Source organism: Lipophrys pholis, assembly GCF_963383615.2.
Source record: "Lipophrys pholis genome assembly, chromosome: 4".
In the NCBI taxonomy this organism is placed as follows: Eukaryota; Metazoa; Chordata; class Actinopteri; order Blenniiformes; family Blenniidae; genus Lipophrys; species Lipophrys pholis.
The window spans coordinates 31480189-31504022 of NC_137637.1; the positions used below are offsets into that span (position 1 = coordinate 31480189).

The 23834-nt window shown below is 43.7% G+C and overlaps 4 protein-coding genes across 8 annotated transcripts; 2 read left to right on the forward strand and 2 right to left on the reverse strand.

The window, feature by feature from the left end:
- The first annotated feature begins 2176 nt into the window (after positions 1-2176).
- On the forward strand, positions 2177-4201 carry LOC308108666 (heat shock protein beta-7-like). Of its 2 annotated transcripts, none has more exons than XM_080461809.1 (4): positions 2177-2353; positions 2529-2644; positions 2912-3037; positions 3149-4201. In XM_080461809.1, exons 1-4 carry the CDS (start codon positions 2296-2298, stop codon positions 3152-3154), a joined length of 306 nt encoding a protein of 101 aa, XP_080317935.1. In that variant the 5' UTR covers positions 2177-2295; the 3' UTR covers positions 3155-4201. The 2 variants fall into 2 exon arrangements, with proteins under 2 accessions (XP_080317935.1, XP_080317934.1); XM_080461808.1 differs by having other exon boundaries at positions 2194-2353; positions 2511-2644.
- On the forward strand, positions 3593-6129 carry cplane2 (ciliogenesis and planar polarity effector 2; the record flags this gene model as incomplete). Of its 2 annotated transcripts, none has more annotated exons than XM_080461806.1 (5): positions 3593-3939; positions 4789-4941; positions 5099-5223; positions 5317-5425; positions 5658-6129. In XM_080461806.1, exons 1-5 carry the CDS (start codon positions 3828-3830, stop codon positions 5852-5854), a joined length of 696 nt encoding a protein of 231 aa, XP_080317932.1. In that variant the 5' UTR covers positions 3593-3827. The 2 variants fall into 2 exon arrangements, with proteins under 2 accessions (XP_080317932.1, XP_080317933.1); XM_080461807.1 differs by having other exon boundaries at positions 5317-5456; positions 5622-5844.
- On the reverse strand, positions 4202-10421 carry LOC308108664 (rho guanine nucleotide exchange factor 19). The gene is made up of 13 exons (XM_080461805.1): positions 9957-10421; positions 9691-9855; positions 9550-9614; positions 9185-9477; positions 7925-8085; positions 7707-7859; positions 7494-7623; positions 7316-7390; positions 7091-7183; positions 6864-7012; positions 6573-6737; positions 5693-6478; positions 4202-5524 (listed from the first exon to the last, which is right to left on the reverse strand). The coding sequence occupies exons 1-12, from the start codon at positions 10172-10174 to the stop codon at positions 6415-6417; spliced, it is 1731 nt and encodes a 576-aa protein (XP_080317931.1). The 5' UTR covers positions 10175-10421; the 3' UTR covers positions 4202-5524; positions 5693-6414.
- A 1385-nt stretch (positions 10422-11806) lies between these two features.
- Positions 11807-22513, reverse strand: ddi2 (DNA-damage inducible protein 2). 3 transcript variants are annotated; one of them, XM_080461340.1, is made up of 10 exons: positions 22120-22488; positions 19415-19544; positions 18964-19311; positions 18744-18870; positions 18366-18493; positions 17254-17382; positions 17040-17143; positions 16717-16909; positions 15434-15482; positions 11807-14359 (listed from the first exon to the last, which is right to left on the reverse strand). In XM_080461340.1, the coding sequence occupies exons 1-9, from the start codon at positions 22255-22257 to the stop codon at positions 15472-15474; spliced, it is 1308 nt and encodes a 435-aa protein (XP_080317466.1). In that variant the 5' UTR covers positions 22258-22488; the 3' UTR covers positions 11807-14359; positions 15434-15471. The 3 variants fall into 3 exon arrangements, with proteins under 3 accessions (XP_080317466.1, XP_080317464.1, XP_080317465.1); XM_080461339.1 differs by lacking the exons at positions 11807-14359; positions 15434-15482 and having other exon boundaries at positions 16487-16909; positions 22120-22513; XM_080461338.1 differs by lacking the exons at positions 17040-17143; positions 17254-17382; positions 18366-18493; ... (2 more) ...; positions 19415-19544; positions 22120-22488 and having other exon boundaries at positions 11811-14359; positions 16717-16803.
- Positions 22514-23834: the final 1321 nt, after the last annotated feature.

Consider the following 23834-nt stretch of genomic DNA (forward strand, 5'->3'; position numbering starts at 1 on the left):
TTTGGGGGGAAAAAGGAAAGAAAATGTCGTCGTGGAACACACCCGATGATTAATCGATGACTAAATGGCTGGTATGTGTGAGAGTGTGTTTGGGATGTGTACAGAAATAAGAAAATGTGGAAATATCTTAAAAAAAAAAACACAAGTATATGAACATTACACGTCACCAGTTTTCGTAATCGTTAACTTTTTAAAGCCAACACGCCAACATTTGTGGTCATGATGGAAAAGTCTCGGTGTTTTTGTTTTCTCGCTCCCGTGCAGACGTTCAGTCATTGTGTATTTTTCATTGCGTTCCATCATCCTGAACTGCCCGTCGGACCACATAACATTAAGGTGATTACACTTTCGTCATCCTCGCGTGGATTTTGGACGAACGTGAGCACACTAATAAGACAATGGAAACACGGATTGCGTCTAATCCACAAATAAGCGAGAGTTACCGTGCGTCGCCGTGTTGTGAAACCGTGATTCTCTGGGCAGTGGAAGGTAAAAGCCAGTTTAGCTGCAGGTCAACAGAGTTCACTCGTGGTTCAGAGAGCTTCGAATTGAACCAGCACACCATTAAAGACTATCAATAGATGTAAAACACATGACTGAATCCTGCTACTTTAACCCCCCCCCCCAAAAAAAGATGAGTTAACAACAGCGTAGGCCTGTTCAGTATAGTTACATTACAAAAAAGCATTTTTATTACTCTGAGCCAATAATCTTCATGGGTCAACTAGTTCTCTGGGACGACGGTGAAGGCCTGAGTCATATGCTGTCTTCAGGTGTATTCAACATAAATCACAACAGAGAGCAGTTATTAAAATGATTAATAAGTCACCTTACCTGCTCTGCATCGGCCTCAAATCCCAGTGTGTCTGGGGTTTTTTTTTGTCCGGTAATGATGCGTTACATTTTAGTCCTTGAGCACATCAATCTGCTCTTAACAAAATAAGCTTCACATTTAACTTCGTCAAACGAGTACTTAAAGGGCCACGCCTCAGTAAAAACTCTTAATTCCCCATCAGTCTCGATGTCGTAAAATAGATGTAGTAACTAAACAAGCTTTTGAACATTGAAAAAAAATTAAGACAGAAAGCTTCATGATGAAAATCAGAAGAAGCAGTAAAATAAGTAGGATTATTAGCTTCGTCATTATTTCTCTCTCTGGTCCAATCAGAAACAACCAAATGTGGTCTAATGGCTGAACAAAGCCCGGGTCACCACTCCAACGACCCCTTTTCTCCAAACCCAATCATTATGCACCTCTGTGTTCGTAAAGAGCAAATTGTATGTCAGCAAAGGGCTTTTGTCCTTTTTTTTTTGTTTGGTTTTGTTTTTGTGCACTTTGTGCCCCAGCACAGATTATGTCATCGAATTATAGGATTAGGTGGGCTGGGTTCTTTTCCAATTAGAAAGATGCCGCTAAATATCACCCACTGGAGATTTTACGCTCGGGTCTTGTGAGAATATAAGATCGACGGTATCTCTTATATCTCCAATGGTCAATTTTAAACTCACACCCTATGAGAGATGAGACATGAATGACCTTTCAAAAGGCTTAAAATAGAAAGTAAACACAGACTCTCTGCTTCAACCTATAGTTTACGTGGCTTCAGAGGGCTTGTTTGTTGACCCCTGTCATCCAGCTGGACCTGATCAGCCTCTGTGATTTTGTCAAAGTGAAGCAGAATCTCACACCGACACACGACTCTGCTCCATTAAGGCCTCTGACCGACACTCGTTGCTCCCGCCAGTGGTTTTCACCACAGATTCATTGGCATGGCGTCATTTGTCCGACAAATGATCCTGGCCCGTCCATCAATCAATCCAGTTGCATTATAAGTTGTGTTGGCTACGTGGGTGACATGGCGACGTTTTGGCTGGAATCTGAGATCGGACTACTCGCAATATGCAACTGCCTGGTAATTATAGCGTATTCTTTTACGCACAAATAATATCCCTGCACCTTTTTCTCACACGCAAACACAAAAGATCCACATGCTCCAGGGCAGGGGTGTGGCGGCTAATGTTGGACCCCTTGACAACAGTCCAACAACAGTTCTGACACATTAAATGTCTACAGTCCGTGTCATGTTCCAGTTCAGCTGAATCATCCAGGGACCAAACCACATTCACACCCACACCCAGTGGCAACCACCATTTCCCTGTGGCCTATAAAAGACTCATACAGGGTGTAGACAGGAGAGAATGAACATGATGAGAGCGGCTCTGTTGGACGGCAGACACCTATACATTAGATCCAGTCAGTAGGGCATAGATAGACAAACCACTTCCTCGGCCTCTATGGAGAAAGATTCAGGATCACCACCTCAGCGAAGCCCCAAAGATCACAAATTCAAAGGTCAGCTGAACAAACACCGAAGTTGGCGGCCTTCTTATGAATGCTGAAAGCCCCAAGCACACAATAAGAAAGAAAGAAAAATAAATGGAATGGGCAAGTGCTTAGAAAGTTGTGGATTTAATGCAATTTTACCATCTTTAATAAATGATTGTTTTAGGTCACTCATTTCCAACAGGAAAGATCCAGGTGATTGGAGACATGTTTCAGTTCACTGTTGATGTCAGTGAGTTTTCTCCAGAGGAGGTCATTGTCACCTCCTCCAACAACCTGCTTGAAGTCCACGCCGAGAAGGTAAGACGGAAAGAAGCCTAATTGTAAAACAATACACGTACTATATTGATGACTTAATCTTCTTTGTTTATTGAAAAACGTTTTTTGGTTTCCTCCATAATCTGCACAGGAGCTGCTGACCATAGACATTTAAATGAATGAAAGTATTGTGGGCTTGGTTTGGACACTTTGAGTTCATGGATTTGCAGTCTTGGTTGTTAAAGTAGGTAATCAAATATATGCTTCTGATGATTTAATCTCACTGTGATTTCTATTCTTGCCATGCAGCTGGGTGAAGATGGCACTGTCACAAATACTTTTTTCCACCGATGCAAACTTCCAGCAGATGTGGACCCCTTATCTGTGAGCATGTTTGTGGGGAGCGATGGGGTCCTGACTGTCACAGCCCACAGGGTAGTTCATTTCTCATTGGGTTCATCCAAGATGTTGAACTGAAAAGAAAAAGAAAAAAAAAAACGCAAAAAAACCCGATGATGATTTTATTGGTTGATTGTGTTTCTCCAGATGTAACTGCAGCTGACTGACGGAGTTTGGTGACCTCTGGTGGTCACTGATGGCAAAGATGTGGCATTCATGAACTGTCGGAAAAAGGAGCAGCACCGCTTCACTGTACTTGGAGTCAAAAAAATGCCGTTTTAAGAAATGTGTACTACTACTTCTACTACTACTACTAATAATAATTGACTTATGTGAGGTTCAACCGGTACAAAAAGCCTGAGACTAGGTAAATAAATGCTAAAACAAGTTTCATGATTGTTTGCCGTTAGGGCAATTACAAGGATATGCAGTTTAAAAAGTCTACAGTTTGTTAAAATAATGATATTGTGTGTGATTAGAAGCACGTCTATTTAATGGAATGAACAGAGTTGACGAAGACATGTAAAGATTACGAGTTTTAAGAACCCTTGAACGCAACACTGAATTACAGCGGAAGTGACGACAGTGGTTGTCAAGTGACGTTTCTGTTGACGGAAGTGCTTTTCTCGGCGGTTCTATGTAGGACTTGTGAGACCTCAAAAATGTTGCCCAATGATGGACAAGTTGGTTTGTAGTGTTAAATAATTTCACCGACTTAAAAAAAAACCACGTATCCAGTGTTGCCACAAAGAGCAATCTGTTGATGTGTGTTTTGGTAAAAATGGACTCTTTCTGACGGGGGCTTCATAACCGGAGACCCACCACCATGGCCCGGGTTCCTCCTCCCGGATCCCTGGTGGTCTCTGACTGGCACCGGTGTCAGGACAGCAAAGAATATTTCAGCAAAATCCTCCACAAGAAGCGACGCAGGCGCTTTGGTAACTACAGATTGAGCAGTTTCTGTTACACTGAACCAATATTTTCAGACGTCTCTGAGCCGGTTACAAATCATCAGATCATTAGAAATAAGGCGACGGAATTATTACATAACTTCATTTTTCTCTTACAGGTTTATACTGTATGTTCATTCAATCACAAGTGTATTTACTTTTTTGATTTGTGTCCATGCCTAGTTATAAATGAAGAGGGATCACTTGAAACGAAATGTCCATTATCAGTGTAATAAATGAGGATACAACTAATGTTCCTTTTGGATTTATTGTGTCATGCTGACTGCAGGTGAAGGCAGGGTACATCCTGGACAGATCACCAGTCCATCGCATTCACACACACACTCACAGTTTCACCTACAGACTATTTAGAGTTACATGTTAACTGAACTTGCACATTTATTTTGGCCTGTGGTAAGAAACCCTGAAGTCAAACCTGCCTCTGTTTGAAACTGCCGACTACTACACACTTTTGATTAGAGTAACGCGGAGCTATAATCCCCCCCAAATAAAATCAAACATATCTTGAAAACACAATGTTTATGGCTCCAACAGAGGAGCTTCAAGATTGAATTTCAAACAGCAGTGACGTGGTTTTCCAAAAAGATTTAGTGTAAAGTTCACGTCATATCGAAATTATAAATAAAAAAAGCTGAAAGTCACTCTGATCCTTTTCAAAGGTGAACGTGAATCTTTCTTCATTCATTTCTCATTCAGCTTCTAGGTTGACACCAGCTCTGTTCCGAAGTACTTGCTCATCTCCTCTCCTGCTGGAAATGATGTCACATTAAGTCCCAAATTGTCCACAGATCGTTTTAATGGCTCTTTCATTTTCAGGCCTGTTGGAGTCACCGGTGATGCCGCCGCATGCTGCTGTGGATACAGTCCATTATAAGATCTTCCTCTCTGGCAAAAGTGGTGTTGGGAAAACGGCTCTTGCTGCACGTCTTGCCGGCTTGAATATTCCCAACGTGCATCACGAAACCACAGGTAGTTTCCTCACGCTGTAGGGTTTTCTACTGTGAAGTCGGTGCATCAATAACAATTGGTTTCCCACCACGTGCAGCAAGTTTAACCAGTAACTCTGTGCACAGAGAGAATAACAGCCACATGTTCTAGTCACACAATCTTTCTTTGGCTCTTGGAGGCATCGAGACGACCGTGGTGTACTGGCCGGCGAAGCTGAGAGAAAGTGGTCGGGTGCTCTTCTTTCGCCTGCAGCTGTGGGACTGTGGAGAGAACGCCTTGCGCAGATTCGACCATTTGCTCCCAGTACGGAGCACGTGTTTCCAACAATTTTCATTACACAGACTAAAGAAATAACGTGAAACTGATAAGAGCTCTATTTCTTTCTGTTCTTTCCAGTCCTGTAAGGAGCAGGTGGACGCCGTCCTCTTCCTGTTCTCCTTCACCGACAGGACGTCGTTTGACGATCTGTCAAATCAGCTTTCCAAGTGGCCCGAACCATCTGCTGGTTGTATTGTTAAGTTGGTGGTTGGCACCAAATATCCTTTTACGGTCCTTTATATAGTACATGGCATCTATCTCCGTTATGTATTTGCATTATAATCCTCTGTGAAAGCAGAATATGATAAAAAGATTTTAATAACTTCTCAGTAAAATATTTGCAGTTATTCACTAATTTTATTTTACCTTAATATGTAATTCAGATTTGACCTTTACATGCACTGTGACGTGTCCGACAGAGACGTCAGGGACTTCCAGGAGAAATGGCGCTTACCAGTGTTGCGTACAGGCGGAGAGGTCGTCGACGTTCTCGGCGACGTGGCGCCGCTCCTCAGCTGCCTCTCGGAGAACCTGTGGCATCAAGACTGCGTTCTGGCCGGATCGCTGTGCAACCGACCGCAGCGGGACACGACGACTTCACCTTAACCGCTTTTGAAAACAAAAAAATGACTGGAGTGAACGGAGCTCTGGTGCTCCAACCACGGGCCACTGCTGTGGCCATTTTGTGCTTCCACTGCTTTCCTCAAGTAAAGCTTGGAAGGCTTCCATATTGTCATTGTAACTTTTGATCTTGTGTATTCACATGATCCATGCATCCAAAAGACCTTTTCCTTTTTTTAAGTTGTGCTGAATATTGTTAACATTTCACAATTAAAACATCAAATATTCCATCACGTTTTCTGGCTTCGTGCTCATTAAAACACTGTGTGGAAAGAAAGGCCTTTATTTTATTTGAGTAAAAATAGCAGAATGATAAAAGAATCCAGTATTTCATAAAACAACAACAAATGAACATTCCCACAAAGCACTCACTTTGGTTTGATAAGTTCAGCGCATGGTTGGAAACATCGAGTGCAACACTTTTAAGAACAGTGAAAAGTGCAAAACGAAACGATGGAAGATTTTCTAGTTGTGAGATTGTGATAAAAGATCAAGATAGAAGTATTTAAATTGTACAAGCTTAAAGGAACGACTCTGGAGCTTAAATCCGTCAAATCAAGAATTGTGCAGACTTGAGACTTCAGCAGACAATAACTTCAACCACGACTCTTTTTCTGTCCTGCAAAAAAAAAAAAAACACAATATGCAAGGGATCAGTTACGTAAATGTCTGCGGAGAGTTTATTTTATATCCAACATGACGTCTGCTCTTACTTCGTTTGTGCCACGAGTATCAGAGCGGTCGGCTGTCCCGTCTGACTCTCGGCGAGGTGCAACAGAAAGGCGTTTGGGGGAAGACCCAGGATTTCGGTCTTGAGATTCTCAACCTTCACATGCGTGATGAATTTGGCGTGATCCACCACCACAAACCGCTGGTCCCTGGATGTGACGCAGAATAAAAGATCCAATTAAAAAAGGAAAAGTTTTTCAACTTAAAAAAAAACCTTTCATATAGCTTTTTGCTATATAATCAGAAAAGGAGTGGAAGTAGAAGTACTGCAATACTTTTTTAAGGAGACAATCAAAAGGTCATTGAAGAGATGGAGGTAGACGCTGATGAAGGACGTTCTCGGGTTGGACGAGCTCAACACCATCAGCTGTTTCAGGGCTCCTTGGTGCACCAGGAAACGGCTGCTCTTGATGATGGGAAGAGCCTGGAAGGAGGAAAAGGCTCCGTGTTAATCAGTTTCTCAAAAGGACGTTGAAAAGATTGCGTTTTCAAAAGTTTACACCTTCACTCCGCTGAAATCCAACAGCATCTCCAGACAAACCAGCTGCTCAATTCGCTTCATTTTCCAGACCCCTCTGTCACACTCCACCACTATCTGCTCAATATAAAAACATAAAGGAGGAGTTTTTGAAATCTGGCACATCTGCACAGGATAAAAAAAGGTTCAAAGACAAATTCAACCACTTCTGGAATAAGACCCGTAGTCTCATGACAGTAAATCATTTACCTGATGAACTGCAGCTCTCGCTTTCTCAAGGTTTGAAAATGAGTCAGAGTTCGGTTCCGTCAGTTTCAGGATGGTCTGAAGGGAAAAAAATCACAGACGACCAACGACGCCACAAATCTAACATTTTACTAATAATTAACCAAAGATGTGACATTTATTGAAAGTGAAAGAGGTTCACCTCCAGCAGTAGTTTAATTCGAGTTATTCTCTGGAAGGGAAGGACGAGGAAGGACTTGAGGGTCTGTCTTTGACACACCAGGTCACTCTCAAGCGTCCTGAGCACATACGTAAAGTGTCTGTTCTGCTGCCTTGAGATAAAGAAACAAAATATGACTGATTCGGCATTGTAGGGGAGGTTGAGGGTAAAATTGAGAGAATTAAAAGTACTTACAGTTGCTGCTTGATGAGAGTCTCTTGATACATCATGTTGGTCACGTAAGGCACATAGAGGCCACGAAATCCTTTGCAGTGCTCGAGCACGACGTCGCCAACCTCCGACATGAACACGCTCTCTCCCAGTCGTTTCTCCAGATCAATGAGAAACCTGCAGAAGCAAATCCGTCAGACGAAACTCCACGGGGACGCCCTCGACACAAGAGCTACACTCACTTTTCACTGGCTGCCATCACATGTCGAATGTTGGAGAACAAAATGTGATGCTCCCGCTGAGACAGGGTCCGTTTCAGTGCCTTCGATGCATAGAAATGATTGACGGCCACCGAGAGACTCCGCAGGTACGACGCTTCAGAGGCAATCAACTCAAACATGGACTTCAGGGGGAGACAGAGAGAGCAGGGAGTGTCCACGGTTGGATTGTTGGGAAGAAAATCTCATCTGGAAAACCTTGTAGATGGTTCATAGTGCATCAGCCGTTAAACACAGTGCGGTTTGTCTTGAACAGGAAGAAACCTGCATCTGGTACTTTGGATTTACTTGGAGGCTGTCGGGGTCTCCTGACATAATCCTGGAACGACTCAAGATCAGAGCTTTGTGGGGATTGTGTAATCTGTTGCTGGACTCTTTGTTCTGCCTTTAATGTCCTGAATGAATTTAGGCTGATCAGATAGTATAATGCAGCTAAAGTACCTCAGACTTTTGCACAGCGCTAGATGCCTGTTGTAAAATGTAAAACTTATGAAGCAAATATACAAAATCCAGAGGGCAACAGCCTTTCTTCCCAGAGATTCAATGTCGGTAATGAACCTGATTAACACACACATAACAAGTCTGTTGACATTAAAAGGTGCTTGAATCCAGTAACGGGCTCAAACCAACATTCTCGCACATCAAGGTGAAACAGACAATAACATTTCTGTGATTTTACTAGGTTGTGATACGTGACTTGATTTAAAACCATGTTGTGTTTTTGTCACAAATACTCGACACATCAAGCACATATTTTTGCCGCTCCTTTAAGAAAACGCTCTAATCTGACAACATGTTTGTTCTCTTGTAAAGCAGCAACATAACATGATTCTTTTTAATAAGAATTTTGTCCTATTTTATTAGTCTGACTGATGTGAAAATTCTAAACGTCACTTCTTTTTTTTTTTTTAATTATACTATTTTAATTTTTTCCCCAAAAGTTATTTTAAATACAAGATAGTAGTTTCTGCTACATCTGCATATTGTAATTAAAAACGTGAAATCATGCGCTTAGATTTTGTATCCTGGTGATGATGACTTGAAAAGATTTCAAGATCGTTTCAGAAGAAAACTTATGATACCAAAAAGGAAGAAAAGTCCAAATACAGAGACCAGACAGGAGATTCTCTGGTACATCAAGGACACACAACCAACGCTTTTTAAAACAAACTTTCAGAACAATGAGACGCGAGCAGCGTGTCGTGAAACATGCGTCGAACACACCTCCTGAAGACGAATCTCCCCGGCGGTCAAGCTGCCGAGCAGGCCGGACGCCTTCACCTCCTCCAGGTCTTGCCAGAGGGTACAGGGCGTCACCCTCACTGGCTGAGGAAGAGGAGAGGACAAAGACGGAGAGCTTGACCGAGTAACGCCGGCCTCCGAGTGGCGGCGAGGACCGAGGCGGGACGGCAGGCCCTGCAGGTACCGAGGGCTGATCAGTTCAGGCACCAAGCTCTCCTTCAGTCTGTGCACGTCGTCTCTAACGTCCTGCAGACAGTAGTCCTGATAAAGAGGAACTGCAAGAAAGAAAGAAGAGAGTTTTACTTTGAATTACAACTTTCCAACAGAATCATAGAAAAAATACTTACAAATATGCATATACTTTGACTGGAATGAAATACTTGGCACTTCGTCCTCAGCCGGATCCACTTCACTGGATTTTGACAAATTACCATGTTGAATATTTGTGAGACATTTTCTGAAGTTTGACGATAAACATTTTGTCTTACCGGGCGAAACGTGCATCTCGGTCATCCGGCGAGGCTGAAGCCGAGCCGACGGTTTGGACTCCGGGTGCAGAGGCCAGTTTGGGCAGCGGACGGTGAAATTTGTTCACGTCCCATGTGTCCATCAAGGCCACCGACCTGAGAGCTGAGGAGATGCCCGAGAAGGGACTGGGGAGGGACGGACAGGTTTCATCCTCGACACCCAATGGTGAAGAGAGACTGGGTGTTTCTTTTTAAATGACATGTTTTGGCAGCAGTAGGCTTTTTACCTGTAATCCTCCAGATGCAGTGAGTCACTGCTCCCGTCACGCTCTGCAGTCTGCTGCGAACTCGGGTTTTCCACAGCATGAAAAACTGAACAAATCTGCTCCGACGTCTCCACGGCCGGCATTTCTAATCCCAGATCTTCAACTCCACGGTAGGACTGCGGATCAGCTGTAAAGCCGCAAGTGGAGCTGTTCTGTTCTCTGCAGTCAAATTGATCCATAACACTTTGATTTAAATTTTTTCTCTCTCGCAAAGCTGCAGCCAAGACTTATTTCAAACCGAGCACACGGTACAACTGTGAATGGCATCAGGTTGAAATCTGGACTAACTGGTGGGAGCTCCATGCAGCCTGTGCTTCGAGCAGCAATCAGAAGAACAAGGAGCAGGTGTGGTTCCTCCTCGAGGAACGCTTTCAGTCACTGAACACACGGCGGATTATAGCCTCAATAACTCCTAATATTCATTATTAATTCATCTGTCAATGGTCTCTTCACCTATTAAGACGGCAGGCAACATTTTCCAGTTTCTATCTGCAGAACTTGAAGGCAAAAGATGAAAATGCGAGGACACATGCTGATGTAGTGGCTAATCCTCTGGTGTCACAGTGGGATTATACTGTTTGAGTTCAAGATTGAAGTTTGCATTTATTTCCAAAGGTTTCCTCCTCCAGTCCAAAAACACGTGTGACGATCGCTTTGCGTTTGTCCCGTGATGAATGAGTGAAGTCCAAATTCACCTTTCGCCCATAAACAGCCGTGACTCAAACCTAATTTGGATAAAGGCTAGATAGACGGACATAAACATAAAAAGCACAAGTAAATAATTGATTGAAACACGACACTGAACGTGATGTTTTAGTACTGGCATGTGAAACGCATTTTAGTTCAAGGCCCACATGCAACTTCACCTCGAGTGCGCCGGACCGGTAAAATAGTGCCATAATAACCTTTAAATTAAGTTTTTCTTTGTTGTGGTGCAGAGTTTGTGATGAACATGTTTAGAATGTCATAAAACCACGGGCCTTATGTTTGACACGCTTTTTAGTCGACGTTTATGTTTAATGTGAAGTAGTAAAGTAAAACATAATACATTTTTACAGGCACATCACAGGTTGTTGATTGAATTTAAGACAAATGATTGTTATGGATGATAACCACATAATAATGAGAAATGGACTTACTAATATAGCACCTTTTCACTGACAACAGTGACCCAAAGTGCTTTACATAGCTCATCACGTTCACCCATTGACACACACATTCACACACCATTGGAGGCTGCAGCCATGCAAGGCGCCGTCACTCCAATGGGGCAGTTTTGGGGTTCAGTATCTCGCCCAAGGGCACTTCAGCATGTAGGCAGGCAGAGATGGCAGAGATGGGAATTGAGCCTGCAACATTCCGATTAGGAGACGACCACTCTACCAACCGAGCTGTGCCGCCCCACAAATAATAGTTTTAGGGGAAAATATAGGAAGTCCGGCATTAAACCAAAATGTACTTTACTCTCAATGTATGAAAAGTGACAACTCTGCTTTACATGTAGATTTTAAAATGTGTATAATATGTTTGAAGTGTTTTGTCCTCCTGGTGATGTAGCTTTAATCGCTTCGAGGTGGAAATAGACGACCTCCCTCCTCCCAGGTGATTGGAATGTGTCTCATGTTGTGTTTAATTGATTTTTTAGAAATGATGGAAACTTCATCATCATTAGAACATCAGAGAAGCTCCAGGTCATGAGCTCAGCCATCGTCAACAATCTGGAAATAAACATTTTAATTTAAGATAAAAGAAAAAAAAAAAAAGTTTTAGAAGTCGGATTTAATCCGTCTGAATAACGACCCACAACCTGTACAAATACTAGTTTCATTTTATTTGCATTTTAAAATTCAATACAAGATAAAAGTAAATAATTCATTCTGCCTTAACATTGTTGGTATATGACTCAAATAAAGCCATTCAAATCCTTGATATCGGACGTACGGACAAAACATATGAACATGTCCATGAGCGGACATATCCCAACGAATTACGAAATGAGAAATCTTTCTGAGTATGAACCACATACACCAGGATGATTTGACACAAAATATGAGCTTTTTCCTCGGAACATGAACTACAAAGAGTTTTGTAATCAACACATGACAAAGCTTTAAAAACTGAGAAGAAGAGGGGGACGTACAGTACGAGATACCTCCTGTTCCAGACATACCAAGTCCGTGATCACGCTGCAGCAAACAGATTCGTGTTTTCAAAGTAAGACAGACTGAATTTAGGGGTTTTCCACTCCATAGTGGAGATCACATGTAAACTCGATCAACCCTTCGCACCTGAAGCAGTTCCAACAACAGATATATCGTCCTTGGCTTGATTGGAAAATACAAGGAACCATGACCAGAAAACTCTGCGTAATACTCAATTTGAATCACATTCAAATATCCATATTTGTGCTGATTAATGGGCAAGCTTGCCAGATCTCTGGATGGGGAGGAGGAGTAACGCTACCCTGCTGAGATGATGGACAAATAAACTATTACACAATAGTATTATGACTCATCAGATGGGGAAATTATAGTATTTGTTGGTTTAATAATCAATCATATAATGGCCATTTACTAATATGTCAATCTTGGACAACAAAACGATAATAAAATCAATCTATGCTGGTTTAAAGAAACCAATGAAATTGGGGGGGGGGGGGGGGGGGGTTGGGCACCCAAAACATCTGCATGCAAACACACCTCACATATCGGTTTTTAGCCATAAAAGTATCACCGGTTGTCCCGTTTGTTCTGGGATATCCTGTACGACGAACCCAAGAGACAGCGTCGGCCCGCGGCTTTCACGGGCGCTCCCTGCTGAGAAGGGGCTTAAACATCTGGATCAGTAACAAGGTATAAATAAGACAGATGCCGAGTCGGGAGGCTGGGAGGACTCGTTTGATTGGTTTAGAGTCTAAGTCGGCACAGTGATGCTGCGGGCTAATAGTGCCAGCAGAGCGAGCTCCACGACCCCGTGGGCGCGTTCCAGCGCCTCCACAGCCTCCCTGGCGGAGAAACCCGCTGCCTGGATTCTCTGGATGTGCTCAGCTGGGAACTGTTCAGTAAAGGGACGTGGAGGAGGAGGAGGAGGAAGAAGAGGGGCTGGAGATGGAGGCTTGGGGGCCTGAGAAAGAGAGGACAAGGTGCTTGAAACGTCTTCCCGCGAGCCCGCCGTCATCGACGCGGGGCTGAGGAAGGTGTGCTCAGTCTGGAGAGAGCCCTCGCTGTTGCTGCCAGAAGCCTGTCCGTCTGCAACCCCCCTGCTGTGCTGCCCCTCGGGGGGCTCCCTGGACTCGGGGTCCACGGCAGGGGCAGTCGGCGCCTCCGGCTCAGACTGAGAAGTGCTGACATCGCTCACCTCGCCTCGCCCACGTTTATCTGGCCTGGTGTCCATGGAACTATCCGGACACTGCGGCGGTCCGTTGCTCTCGCCACTTCCTGCCGGGTCGCCGCCCGGGATGAGCTCATCTCGGGCGGAGACGTTGGGGACACGATTCTGGGATGGCTCCTCATCAGACGCAGCAGCAGCAGCATGATTTGCTTTGGCATCGGCGTCGTCTGCGACGGCTGTGATGGCAGTGGAGGGGGTGGGCAGGGCGCCGTCGGGAGCCGGGGGGCATGCCTCGGGGGACGCTCGGTCTGTGTCCTGACTGAACGGCTGCGACGGGGAGCAGGAGCTGCTGCGGTTTTGAGACTGAGCGCGGTTATTGGACACCAGCAGCTCGTGCAGCTCCATCAGAGCAGCCGCCAGCGAGGGAATGCTGTCGGAGCCGGAGCAGCGGTCTCCGTCAGGCTGGTCGCGCTCGTTGGATGCGACGGCAGGAGACACCATCTCGACAGAGCCGGGCTGACTCGGAGCGCTCGGACAGAGCGCCGTGGTGTCTGCGCCGTCGGGCTCAGTCGCCTCCTGCTCCATGGGCTGGGTGGGGGAGACCTCCTCCGAGCTGTTCACCACCTCGCCTGATTCCGTGTCCTCCTCTGTGACTCTGGGCTGAACCTCGCCTCCGGGATCCTGGGACATCGTCGTCACGTCTGCAGGAGGAGGACACGTATGGAGGACGTCTGTTGAGGAGCTGGGTGCCGGGGAAACTTTGGAGTTGCTATGGCGGGATGTAGAAGCCTCATCCGTTGCCAGGGACAGAGATGTGGGAAGTTCTTGTAAGCTGGGACGGGCCTGATGCTGCCCTGGCGTTAGGGGCTGCGCCATGGCGGCCGGGGCGGACTGAGAGCGATCCAGGGTTGGGTTCTGGGGCTGACCAGAGGAGGGGCTTTGGGAGGGGGGGGCGGTAGAGGACATTTGGTCTAAGGATCTGGGTAATGTGAATGGTTGGGGCTGCGGCGAGGTAGTTTGTCCATCTGCAGTGTCTATTGTGAGAGAAAATATTAACTGAGAATTAACCAGCTGGCATGTGCATGAACTTCTGTAGGGAGCTTAACACTGAATAATTTACATTCAACTGCTTCAGTAACACCACAAAGCACAAACTCCCTATCGGAGGTCTAGAACAGAGGACTGCAACCTTCATGACCAAAAGAGACGTTTTTGTGATTTTCCACCAAATCAAATTTTCCTGGAGCCGTAAAACATGTTGAACCTTTTGACACTGCTTCTAAAGTTTCATAATTACAGTCGTTTTGAAACACGTACAAAAACTGTATCTTACATTTATGAAGTTTCTATTACAATATAGGTTGCTCAACATTTCATTACATTTGTTTTTGTACCTGATTTTAGTGGATTCATTCGTCTTTTCCAGCAATTTTCTGACAATTTTGACATTTTATACTAGAATAGAAATACTTTATCAATCCCAGAGGAAAATTCCTTTGAGCATTACTACACACAGAATAAATAGAAAGAAAATCGGACATAAAATAAGACAGGATGAAACATAACATAACATTAATATAAGCTCAGAAAGGATGAAATGATCTAAAACACAGCAAACTCTATTTATAGGGAGGAGTTATCGTCTTTTGACCACAGGAACAAAGGAGATTTTTGTTATTTTAACTATTCTAACCCTTTCCCCCTCCAATTTAAAGCTTTTTTTTCTTTTAAAAAATGCAGTCATTTGAGCTATTTTCCCATTTAAGTTATTGTGCCTTTTTTAATCTTGAACGTGACTCTGGTGTGTCAATAAAATGAAAACAAGATCAAATGTTTATTTAGGTATAACTTAAAGCTTCAGGGAGCCAATGCAAAAGGGCCAAAAGAGCCACATGTGACTCCATAGTCGCAGGTTGCTGACCTCTGGCCTAGAATATCACCTGCACATATAATTTATCATTTGCGTTTTAACAATTATGTTTCCAAAGAAAATACATGGTAAACAAAAAGAAAAAACATCAGCCATCATTAACTGACCCGGCAGCAAAATGAAAGAAATCAACAGCAATGGACTTAGCACTGGCAATGGACTGGTGAAGTTGCAGTACCTGGTTGGTAGGGCCCTCTCCAGCTGTCTCCAAATGCATCAGTGCTGTCCTGCTCAGGGGTTAGGGCACACACCACACACATCATGCGAAGGGACGGAGAAAGTTAGCAGTCACACACAGGGCATGCACCAACGCATCGACCTTTTCACACGCACCGGCGTGAAAAGTGACATCCAAAAACAATTTGAGCCTTAAATCCTGACAGTCACAGTGTAACCGGACACTAAATCCTACGAGGGCGAACGGGAAGACGTTCCAGAGAGACATTAGGTAGAGATGTAACCAACCACGACTACACGGTGTCAGCATTGCTGCCCTTTATCTGACTTCCATTAGCCGTCTGCAGTCAGTACCAGATTAGACCGGTGGAAACTGAATGTGGCCGTCGCACAAATAACCCGGCGAGCCTCGATTATGTGATGAGAACGTTGACACAGTGCTGGATATTACACGCATTTAAGTGCTGGTACAAAACACACTTTTCCACTTTCAGGTGACCTGTGACTTGTATTTTTTTATACCACAGCAAGAGTGAGAAATGTGGATATGAACTCCACTGTAACACCGGTTCATATTCATATTCAGCATCCTGAGCACACTGTGATAATAAAACTGTCTCACAAACAGCTTTATTTCACGAGCTATAGTGTTTGGATGAAACACTTGCAAGTTCCTGAAAATATTAGAGTGTTAACACTCTGCGGCCATTTCAGCATCTGTGTGCTCCGGTAATGGATGTAAAATCAAACCTGGACAGCAGGTTGGTTATTTTATTATTCTTGTGTAAGATATTGTGCTTCATATAAATAACCGCCTACGCTTCTGTTAGCACGACATGTTCCTCTCAGTTGTGCACGTAGGAGGTTTAGAGAGCTGCTCACACACTTCTCAGAGATCCATCTGCACTGTTGTCCACATCAGAATATGACAGCATGAATAAAATCACTGGGACTGTTGATGCCTCATGACTGTTTCCCTTCAAGGCTGAAATGTTTTCTGAGATCTCTTATCGTGCTCATGATTTTCTTTGCCTCACAGATTTTTCTTTTTTTTAATATTTGTTGACCTCTCCTCCTCCGTAAGCACTTGTAATTTGCCAAAAGTGATGACATGAAGTGATCATGAGACTGAAAATTCAGATGACTGCATATAATGAGGGTCGAGAGTAAGAAGCTTTAAGTGGCACATGCAAATGTCGTTTCAAATGAGCTGGAAAAAAAAAGGCTCAATGAAAAAAAAACAACCACCAGACTGACGTGTAGAGATGGGGTCTAGGTTCTTACCGCTTTCTTGTATGGACCTCTGAAGAGCCTCTGCCAGTTCTCTGTCGGCTATCTCATCTGGACGGGCGTCTTCGCGGCCTTCTGCTCCGTACGCCAGCCTGGCGCACTCCGGCAGCTCCGCCTCAGACAGGAAGCGGGTCTCTGTCCCTGTGGTGCCTATTAGCAGCACGCTCTTCTTCAGGTCGATTGAACACTGCAAGAAATTCGGGACAATTAATGCTCTCAGTCCATCTGAAGCTTCTCCGTGCATTTAGTCTAAAACTAACTTTATTTTTTTGGTTTTAAAGGGCATTTCCTCAAAGAACCTGCAAAATATCTCGCACCTGATGTCGCTTCAGCATATCCAGACCGAGCAGCATGTCCATTGGCTGGTCCTCCAAGATGGAGAAAGAGCAAGGCAGGAAGTCTCCCTCTATCTGAACCTGAGCTGGATAAGCAGGAGACACAAACACCTTCAATAACGTCTCTGGAAAAACAGGTACGCTGAGCAACATGTTCCCATATGCTGCTTATACAAGGAAAAACCCTGAAACCAACCCAAATGGACTCTGCCAATGATCTTCTGGGTTCCCACCCCTTTGGCGATCCCGGCCCAGCGTCGGTCCACCAGACGCATGATGTTACAGCGTTCTGCACACGCTTGGCTCATGATGGTCATCTGCGCCCCTGGAAGTAAAGACATCAACATTTGTTTTTTTTCTCTGTGGTGCCATGCGGCTTGTGTACATCCATCAAATATACAAAATATATCAATCAACACCCCACCGCATTCAGATCAGAACAAGAAAGAAAATAAGACAAATCACACATATAAGAGGCCGAGATGTATTTTGTGACTGGCGTCACAGGTTCACTCAGCCGGGGTGCAGATCTCACATTCTAACATGGTTTTATATTTTAACAGACGTGTCTAATTACTGAGCAGCACGTTTATCATTTCACTGACTGGAGATACTTAGACATGATTAGGACAAGATATTGGGATAAAAACGGGTTCTTACTAGTTTATATGTTACGCATGCGTCACTACTGTCGTATATAACTGCTTGAATGAAGCAAGCCGAGCTGTACTACTTATCCAGTTCCGTGCCTTGTATATTACCGTACAATAATTTAACAGGGAGCAGGTAGAAGTTTACAAATCAAGGGACAAGAATGTATTATGTCCTTAAAGCGTATGTAAAAAATATAAAGTTTCTAAGTGAACTGCATTAAAATGTGTCATAAATAAATATTTAATCACCTAAAAAATAATAATAATAATTTTAGGGAAAATGACCAAACAAAATATGGAAAAATGACTTTCATGCTCGAGCAATTTTAGCAAAACAGTACAAATGAGTACACTATATGAGCAAGGAAACCTTGTTTTTAAATTTTCAACTTGACAAATAGTGCAACTAAATAAACGGAGCAACAAATCACTTTCTATCTGACATACAGACTGTCACTAAAAGTGAGACAGAAGAAATGCACTTTAGGCTGCATAATAATGCCTGATGCTGATACTAACCTAATATCTGTTGAACTGAAACAGAAGAAAACTGGATTGTAGTACCTAGTATCCCAACATTTTGGTATCATTCTGGTCCTTGCCCCAAAAGTCTGTAGCTACAACGGTACATGTATCAGGATTTAATGTTCATTACCTGAGTCAACAAAAGCTTTCACAGGATGGCCATTGACTTTGCAGTTAATGTACAGCATAACCACCTGTCCAAAGCTTTCTGGGGCCTCCTCCATCGCAATGGTCATGTTTTCTTCCACATTGTGCTGCCTGGGGTGGTTACAAAACAAAACAAAAAAAGAAAAGAAAAGAAAAGAATGAAAGACAGAAATCACTGCATGCAATTTATAGGTAGAAACCAAGTTGCTTCCTATTCAGAAATGATGATTTAACAACCAAAGTTCAGTCATGTGTAGAAAAAATAAACCCACCAATATATTATGGTTATAATATATAAGAGCTGCTATGTGTTATGAAGTATGTTCCTGAGAAAGCAACTATGAGTTAATGAATGACACACCTGATGTCCTCTTCAATCTTAGCCTGCGCTTCCAGATCAAACGGATCAGCAGTCAGAAGTCGGATCCTCTCTTGCTCCCGTTTGGCTCGATCCTGCTGTTGTTCCAGCAGCACTTTGGTGAAACGCTCTGGAGGCACACGGTCACGTCAAAAGCGACTGATTAGTACTTGGTGAAAAGACCGCAAGGAAACATCAGATCATTGACTCTGTTGATGACCACCTAAGTCTCCGCTCAGCAGGGCCTCGGCAAGCGGGGGGTTTCTCTCTTTGAGGAGAGACAGTTCGTGCGGATTAGATAATAGCATCTGCTGAAGTAAGGCGGGGTCGTCCAGCCCCTGAGGAGACGTGCCACGGAAGGCCGTTGGTGTGGAAGGCTGTGCGGGGCGCTGTGGCGGCGGCGGCGCCGGTGGCTGCTGCTGCTCCTGCGGGGGCGGCGGCGGCTGCTGCTGCTGCGGCGGCTGTGCCTGCGGAGGAGCCGGATTTGCCTGCGGTCGTACCGCACTGCGCTGATTGCTTGCAGAAGACGTGCTCGGGACTGTGATGGAACGAAAGTCGATATGGGGCAGTCCTGGAAAGCAGAGGACAAACGGTTACGACGCTGCAAAACCGAGCCTATCTGGCACTCGCCAAAACATGAGAAGTTCTTCCTCATAAAGTAGACAGGTTAGTACCTGGGAAGGCAGGTTGGGTTGGTGGTGGTCTTCTGTCAGCTTGCCGGAGGACCACCACATCTCCATCCTTAACACCATAGTTCCCCAAGGCACGAGTCGGGTCTTTGAGGGGCTGTTCTACATAAGTTATCTGGACACAGAAAGCCAAAACAAACAATTAAAAACATGATTTTTTTTTTTTACGTTAAACAATTACAGAGCGGTTCAAGAAAACCATACAAATGGTAAGTGCCAGATTTCAGGAAACCAAATTACAACAACGTAATAACTTAGGCTTTATTCTGCGAGAAAAAACAACAGTGAAGTTGAAATGGGAGCGGCCTGATAAAATTTCTATCAACCCGGCTGATGCCATATTGAAATGCATCACTGCAATTTTTATTTACACTTATCAGCATCTTTCTTACCTGACTTACATCAAGCATGACAAAAAAAGCTTCATTTGGAGGCCCTGCAAGTCTGTACGTGATATCAAAAGTATATTTCAAAACAAGAAATCAATGTATTGATCACATTCCTTGATAGTTATGAAAATCACAGCATGTATACAAACAAAATAAGAGTCTAAACATCAACAAATGTCTTTTTCTGTTCAGTCACTGGTCAAAGATATTGCTGTCACATAATTAAAGCAAGTCAAACAAGGTAAATGACCTTCCACTGCAACACGGTTACTTATTAGCTCCATCCATGACTTATTATCAGAGATACACTTCCTCTCTTCCACGTTATCTGCACTCACACCAACCAGCTCAGTGTGTGATTATTTATACTCATTTCCCTTTGTTTGGCCATTATTGCTTCACCAAAACCAGTTTGACATTGTTCCTGCGAAAAGGAGAACATTTCCTCCTCACTGTTGCTCATGTGACAATTAATGACTTGTTGACATGATGTGAATTTTCCAACGTGGTTGGTAGAAAAAGGACACACACACACACACACACACACACACACACACACACACACACACACACACACACACACACACACACACACACACACACACACACACACACACACACACACACACACACACACACACACACACACACACACACACACACACACACACACACACACACACACACACACACACCGAGCTCCACGCTTTAGTGCACAGCATGGAACAAGAATCAAAGCAGACAGAGCAGTGGCATTTACAGATCAATTATCTTCAGTTGATTGTGGGCAAAATGAAAGTTGAAAGCATTTCAGCTAAAGAGCATGCTCATGATGACTTCCAGCTAAAAAAGCAATTGGCTGCTGTCCCGCCCACAAGATCTGGAGGATTCATCAGAGAGTGCCAGCCCACAGCTCTGCTAGTGCTTGTATTGATTTAGCTTGTCTTAATCCAACAGTAACTACTGTTTTTGTATGGAAGTTTGCTTGGGAGATATATCCTTCAACCCATTTAAAGGATCCAAAGATTCCTTAATTGAAGGTTCAAAAGTGACATGAGGATATGTGTGCAACACTCCCACACCTCAAATACATTTTAAGGGAACCCTACTTTATTTTCATGCAAATTCATTATAGTACAATGTATTAGGAGTACAGATATCGCTTAGACAATAAACTGGATTGGGTGAAGAACACGGAAGCCCTTTAAAGGGGGGTTTGCAGCAGAGGTCCTTCAAAATGCACTATTGCTGAAGGTGTTCTATGAGTCTGGTGACGAACACTATCATCTTTACTGTTGCAGGCTCAGGCAGCTGGCGGAGGGCGGCCGACGCCAACAGGCTAAACAGAGTCATCAGAAAGGCCAGTGACGTGGCGTGGGTGGAGAAGAACTCAGTCCAGGTCTCACAGAGGAGGATCCGGTCCAAACCGAGACTGAGGTCCATCCTGAACAACGTCTCTCACCTCTCCATGATGTCCTGGTCATCAGCAGGAGCACCTTCAGTAAAACACTCATTCATCCAAAGTGCTCTACAGAGTCACAGCAGGAGATCGATTCTTCCTGTGGCCATCAGACTCTATGACTCCTCCGTTTAAACAGTGTTCGCTGTGTTTTCTGTTAACGCCATCCTTTCTATGGTTATAGGAGTTAACATAAAGCCTGTACATATTGACATTTAATATAATCACTTATATTTCATCTTGTCCCATTTGTTTTTTTTTTATTTAAGTATCGCTATTCTATTCCAGCTGCACCAGCTATCTGACTGAAAAAACACATCAACTTTTCTTTTTAAAGATCTATACATCTACACGATGATAACCTAAATACCATTTAGACAACACTTGACATCTGAGCCTTCATCACAACTAAAACGCATTTGTGTTAATGGACACAGTTAGCCCTCCCTCCCATCAGTATCTACAGTGGGGATTTTAACATCAGTTTGTGGTAATTTCACTGACATTTAGTTGTAAATCTTTAGTTTCTCGGTAGACAGAGCTGAGCTCTATTAAACCCCGAATTGACTTTATAAGTTAAAGTGCACTAACATATTTACATTCTCGCGAACGTTCAGTTCGACCCTGGGGGCAAGTTTATCTCGTTAAAGCACAGTAACGGCGCGTGTAATTGCTTCCAAACGGAGAAGGAGTGAGGACAATGTGCGTGTTGTTGATAAGAGAAGTTTCGAAATGTGAAAAGTCTGATTCACGCTAGCAGCTAGCTCGCTTAGCCGTTAGCTGCGCTAGCTTTACGGCTGCGTGTTCGCGGTGGGTTTTTTTTTTTTTTTTTTTTTTTTTACCTGAATCTCCCCGGCTGGGATTCCCGATTCCAGCTCGCAAAGTGCTACAAAGTCTCTCAGCTCCAGCTCGGGGGACACGTCGAGGGCGAAGGTGGTTTCTGGGCGATCCCTCGGCGCGCAGAAAACAGTGACCAGCATCGCTTTTTCTGGGACAAGATCACCGGAGGGAGAGAAATCCGACCACTATCCGCAGATTTACTCTCAACGTGAGGGGGCTGTCAGGACAGAGAGCACGCGGAGAGCGAAAGTGAAAGCACACCTAAGACCCGTGTCTGCTGTGGTGTTGGTGCGAAGGAGCCTGGTGGGACAGTTTCTCTTTTAACAACAACAAAACAAGTATTGCATCTCATTCAGCCTGCTGCACGACGTGCCGTATTACAGGGCGAGCTGTCGTGACGAGGGTACCGAGCGCCGTCAGCGCCCTCTCCTGGAGACTCTGATCACTACGTACACGCAGAAATAGGTCAACAACACTTTTATAGAAGAAGAAGAAGAAGAAGAAGAAGAAGAAGAAGAAGAAGAAGAAGAAGAAGAAGAAGAAGAAGAAGAAGAAGAAGAAGAAGAAGAAGAAGAAGAAGAAGAAGAAGAAGAAGACGTTTTTCTTAATTGTCATCTCTTTAAAACAAAGAATATAGTTTAGCAGTTCTACCTTTCCACAGTAATAAGAACATTTAAGTCAAGTCAAGGCAAGATTATTCATAGAGCACCATTCTGATACAAGGCAATTTACAGTGCTTTACAAAGAAATTAAAGAAATACATTGAAGCTTTTCAAATAAATAAAAGAAATACCGGTACATAAATTAGATGTGTCATTAATTAATTAAACCCCCAGTAGACAACATGCACAGGAATCACATTGAGAGAAATTGAAAAGATTAAGAAAATACACTAGTACCAGGGAAACATTAAGAAATCACAGTCACACAGTTCTCATTCACATTTGTGTTGAACACAACATTACTATATCAATATTTGGACATATATACATTCAAGTGTGTGTGTGTGTGGGGGGGGGGGGGGGGGGGGGGGGGGGTACAAACTCTGGTTGTATATACCAATCACAGGTTGTGTATAACGGCCAGTCAAATGTTAGTTGTTAAAAAAGTTTGATACTGGACTTGATGGAGGTTACAGCATGGGGGTAGAAGCTGTGCTACAGTCTATTTGTTTTTTGTTTTTTTTATTTGTCCTATACCTTTTTCACGGGAGAATGGGTGAGAACACAGAATGCCGGGTGTGTGCTGTCCTTAGAAATGACCCTGATTTTCTTTTCCAGTTAGTTATCTCTGGATTATGTGGTCTGAGCCTTCTGCCCCGATTACGTCAGTCGTGAGTGGATTTATGTCTGTTTGCTTGTTGCTCTCTTTTTCTGTTATTTCCTTTCCCGTCCTTCTGTCTTCTAACTTCAATCAGAACAGCATATTTTCTTCACGTCTGAGTCAGATTCTGCAGGTTCCTTCCTGTGCACCGATTTAAAAGACAATTCAAATGGACAACAATCAAATCCTATGAGCCACAATAATTAAGTTCAATGACACATTGATTTTGCTGAAATATGATTTTGCAGTGAGCTAAAATAAGTTACATGCAACCTTGATTTGAACCTGTTGAGATTCCATGATTGGTGTCTGTGTGACTGATTTGAATATTCAGTAAATTCCATTTTGTATGATTTATTTTTCTGTTATTGTGTTTGAAGAAAAGGGCGACTAC